General features: G+C 38.1%; 1 protein-coding gene across 1 annotated transcript; it reads left to right on the top strand.

Annotated features, from left to right (window-relative positions):
* The first annotated feature begins 271 nt into the window (after positions 1 to 271).
* LOC129269268 (uncharacterized) lies at positions 272 to 2,558 on the top strand. Its single transcript, XM_054906746.2, has one exon. The coding sequence runs from the start codon at positions 1,788 to 1,790 to the stop codon at positions 2,556 to 2,558; it is 771 nt and encodes a 256-aa protein (XP_054762721.2). The 5' UTR covers positions 272 to 1,787.
* Positions 2,559 to 2,892: the final 334 nt, after the last annotated feature.

The raw sequence follows: 2,892 nt of genomic DNA on the forward strand, positions 1-2,892 counted from the left end.
TTGGAAATTATACCCAGATCAGAATATACCCAGTATTTTCTAATTGGAAATTATACCCAGATCAGAATATTCCCAGTATTTTCTGATTGGAAATTATACCCAGATCAGAATATTCCCAGTATTTTCTGATTGGAAATTATACCCAGATCAGAAAATATCCAGTATTTTCTAATTGGAAATTATACCCAGATCAGAATAAACCCAGTATTTTCTAATTGGAAATTATACCCAGATCAGAAAATATCCAGTATTTTCTGAGTTGAAATCATACCCAGATCAGAAAATATCCGGTATTTTTTTATTGGAAATTATACCCAGATCAGAAAATACTGGGTATTTTCTGTGATCAAGTGGGTAGCTTCTGTGATCAATGTGAAATTATCTGAAAATCAGACCAACTGGTATTAGACTATCAGAATATTCCCAGTATTTTCTTATTGGAAATTATACCCAGATCAGAATATTCCCAGTATTTTCTGATTGGAAATTATACCCAGATCAGAAAATATCCAGTATTTTCTGATTGGAAATCATACCCAGATCAGAAAATATCTGGTATTTTTTTATTGGAAATTATACCCAGATCAGAAAATACCCAGTATTTTCTGATTGGAAATTATACCCAGATCAGAAATACCTGGTGTTTTGTCAGCTTACTAATAAACTAAATAAATAAACTAAATTTATTGTTGTATATCTGAAATAATTGTGTGTTACATGTAAATTAGTAGAAATTTTTCAAAATTGTAAGTTGTAATGTAACAACTTTGCATAACACTGTAGGAAGAACGTGAACAAAATTACATTTACCAGACTACCCAAGGGTGAAAAAAATGAACATAAAGATACAAATCTGTTTTAACTTGCAAAGAATTTTGGAAGGGTTACATCAACATGTCTCCACAATAAAAATATCTTGACAAAAATGATTTATGCAAAATTTGTATATATCTTTAGAGTGGCAATTAGAAGCTCAAATATGGAACCATCAAAGCGTAAAGGTCTTTGTTCTAAGATAGGCACACCCCCCCACCCCCATCTCCATTTGCCCCGACTGCAACCCTGAGCACCAATATTGAAATAGCTGTATTAGTCATTAGTTCTGCCTTAGTTCAACCACCTATACAGGTGTAAATATAATACAGTCTGTGATCATAGATCATGTGGCAGAGGGGCGTACAGTACTTGCTTGGGAATCAAATAACATAAAAACATAATTGTTGGTGAAGCAGATGCTTTTCTCTTCAGGCTGGCATATTACTGACCTACTAGTGGATTTTTTGGAAGGGGGCTGCAGCCAGCCAGCCACCTGTAAAAATTTCACCAAAGTATCTATATCTTTACATCATAGTTTTCATTGGATTTCCCTTAGAATTACAAGATGACTGTCATTGTATTCTTTTATTTATTTATTCATTATCTTTGACAAAAATTCCATAATTTATTTTAGCTGCTCACTTTGCTGGCTTTCCAATTTAAAAAAAAGTTTTTTTTTAATCTGAATTCAACCACATCCAGATTTAGCCACATTATGACCTTGCATCAAAGTCCATGATTTGGACATCCCTGTTACAAATTAGACCGACTCTTGTGATATGAATAACCCTCTTTCAATTATCCATTGTAGAGGAAAAGATTTTGGACTTTGTTTCTCTTTTCTCCATTAGCACTTTAATATCTAGGAATGGAATTCCAGATCTTTCTTTCATCTTGCCCTCTTTGTTTCATTCTTATATACCACAGAGCTATGTGAAGTGTCAAAGGTCCCTGAGTCACCAGACATCAAGATGTCAGACAGTGACGGAGACGTTGTGGTTGCCGAGGAGGCAACCCCTGAGAGCCTTGTTGATCAATCCAATTCTCATCACTCAAACAACCCCAATACCAGTACTACCCAATCCTGCCAGTCCATTCAAGAAAATGGCGCCCTCTCAGTTGAGAGAACAGACAATCAGGGTTCCTCTTCAGCTGCTGCTGATGTCACATCAATCAGTCACAGTGCTGAAGTCAATAAACAAAGTACTACTCACGTGTCTACAGGGACAGTTAGGAATATCCATGACTCAAATGGTGATGGTACCCTAGCGCAGGGAGCTGGATCTTCTCCTTGTCAAAGCAGTACCATCAGTTCTACACCTTGTGCAACCATCTGTGCCGAAAACAGTACCGCACCTTCTGCAGGGTTAGTCGCTTCTGCAGCAGGGAGACCTTATAGTACTTCTACACCTCTGGCAGCTGGAGGCCAGAGGTATCCGAGCCAGCTCACAAGGAATTATAATCAGGATAGGGAACATTTTGAACGAGAAGAAGAGGAGGAGAATTGGGAGGAGGTTGCTGAAGGGATGGGTAACGTTGCAGGATCCATCCTGGGCTACTCGCCTCTGGTCTTTGAAAACAATGAGGAAGGAGGGGATGAACAATTAGATGAACTCTATGTGCCTATCAGTGGATACGAGGTCATGGAACAAAGGGCGAAGTTCACTGTGAGTATTAAATTCAATTTATGCAGAGACATCAGTAGGAACTCCTACTTTTTCCCAAATAATTTTGGCCATTAAAAACATATTTTTATGTATTTACATGTATATACCCGGTATGTACACACATATGCCAAGCCCACTTTCATAGCAGTCTGTAGTGATGTCTCAGAATTTCAATTTCTTGCTGTGTTATAATGTATGACTAGATTCATTTACATGCGCCCCCCCCCCCATCTACCGGTATACAGTATCTCCCCTTCCATTCTTTCTATTCTCGCTCTCTATCCCTCTCTCCCTGATCTTGTATCCCTGTTGTGAAGTGAAGCATTGTATTTCCATCTGCCTCCTATTAGTATGGTGATTGAAGGGAAATGGACTATCCATTCCTCTTCCCCCCCCCCCCCCCCATGTC

The sequence above is a fragment of the Lytechinus pictus genome, chromosome 2 (assembly GCF_037042905.1).
Source record: "Lytechinus pictus isolate F3 Inbred chromosome 2, Lp3.0, whole genome shotgun sequence".
Classification (NCBI taxonomy): domain Eukaryota; kingdom Metazoa; phylum Echinodermata; class Echinoidea; order Temnopleuroida; family Toxopneustidae; genus Lytechinus; species Lytechinus pictus.

Excerpts from the sequence above, each read along its gene's own strand:
- LOC129269268 (XM_054906746.2), top strand. The coding sequence starts at position 1,788 with ATGTCAGACAGTGACGGAGACGTTGTGGTTGCCGAGGAGGCAACCCCT.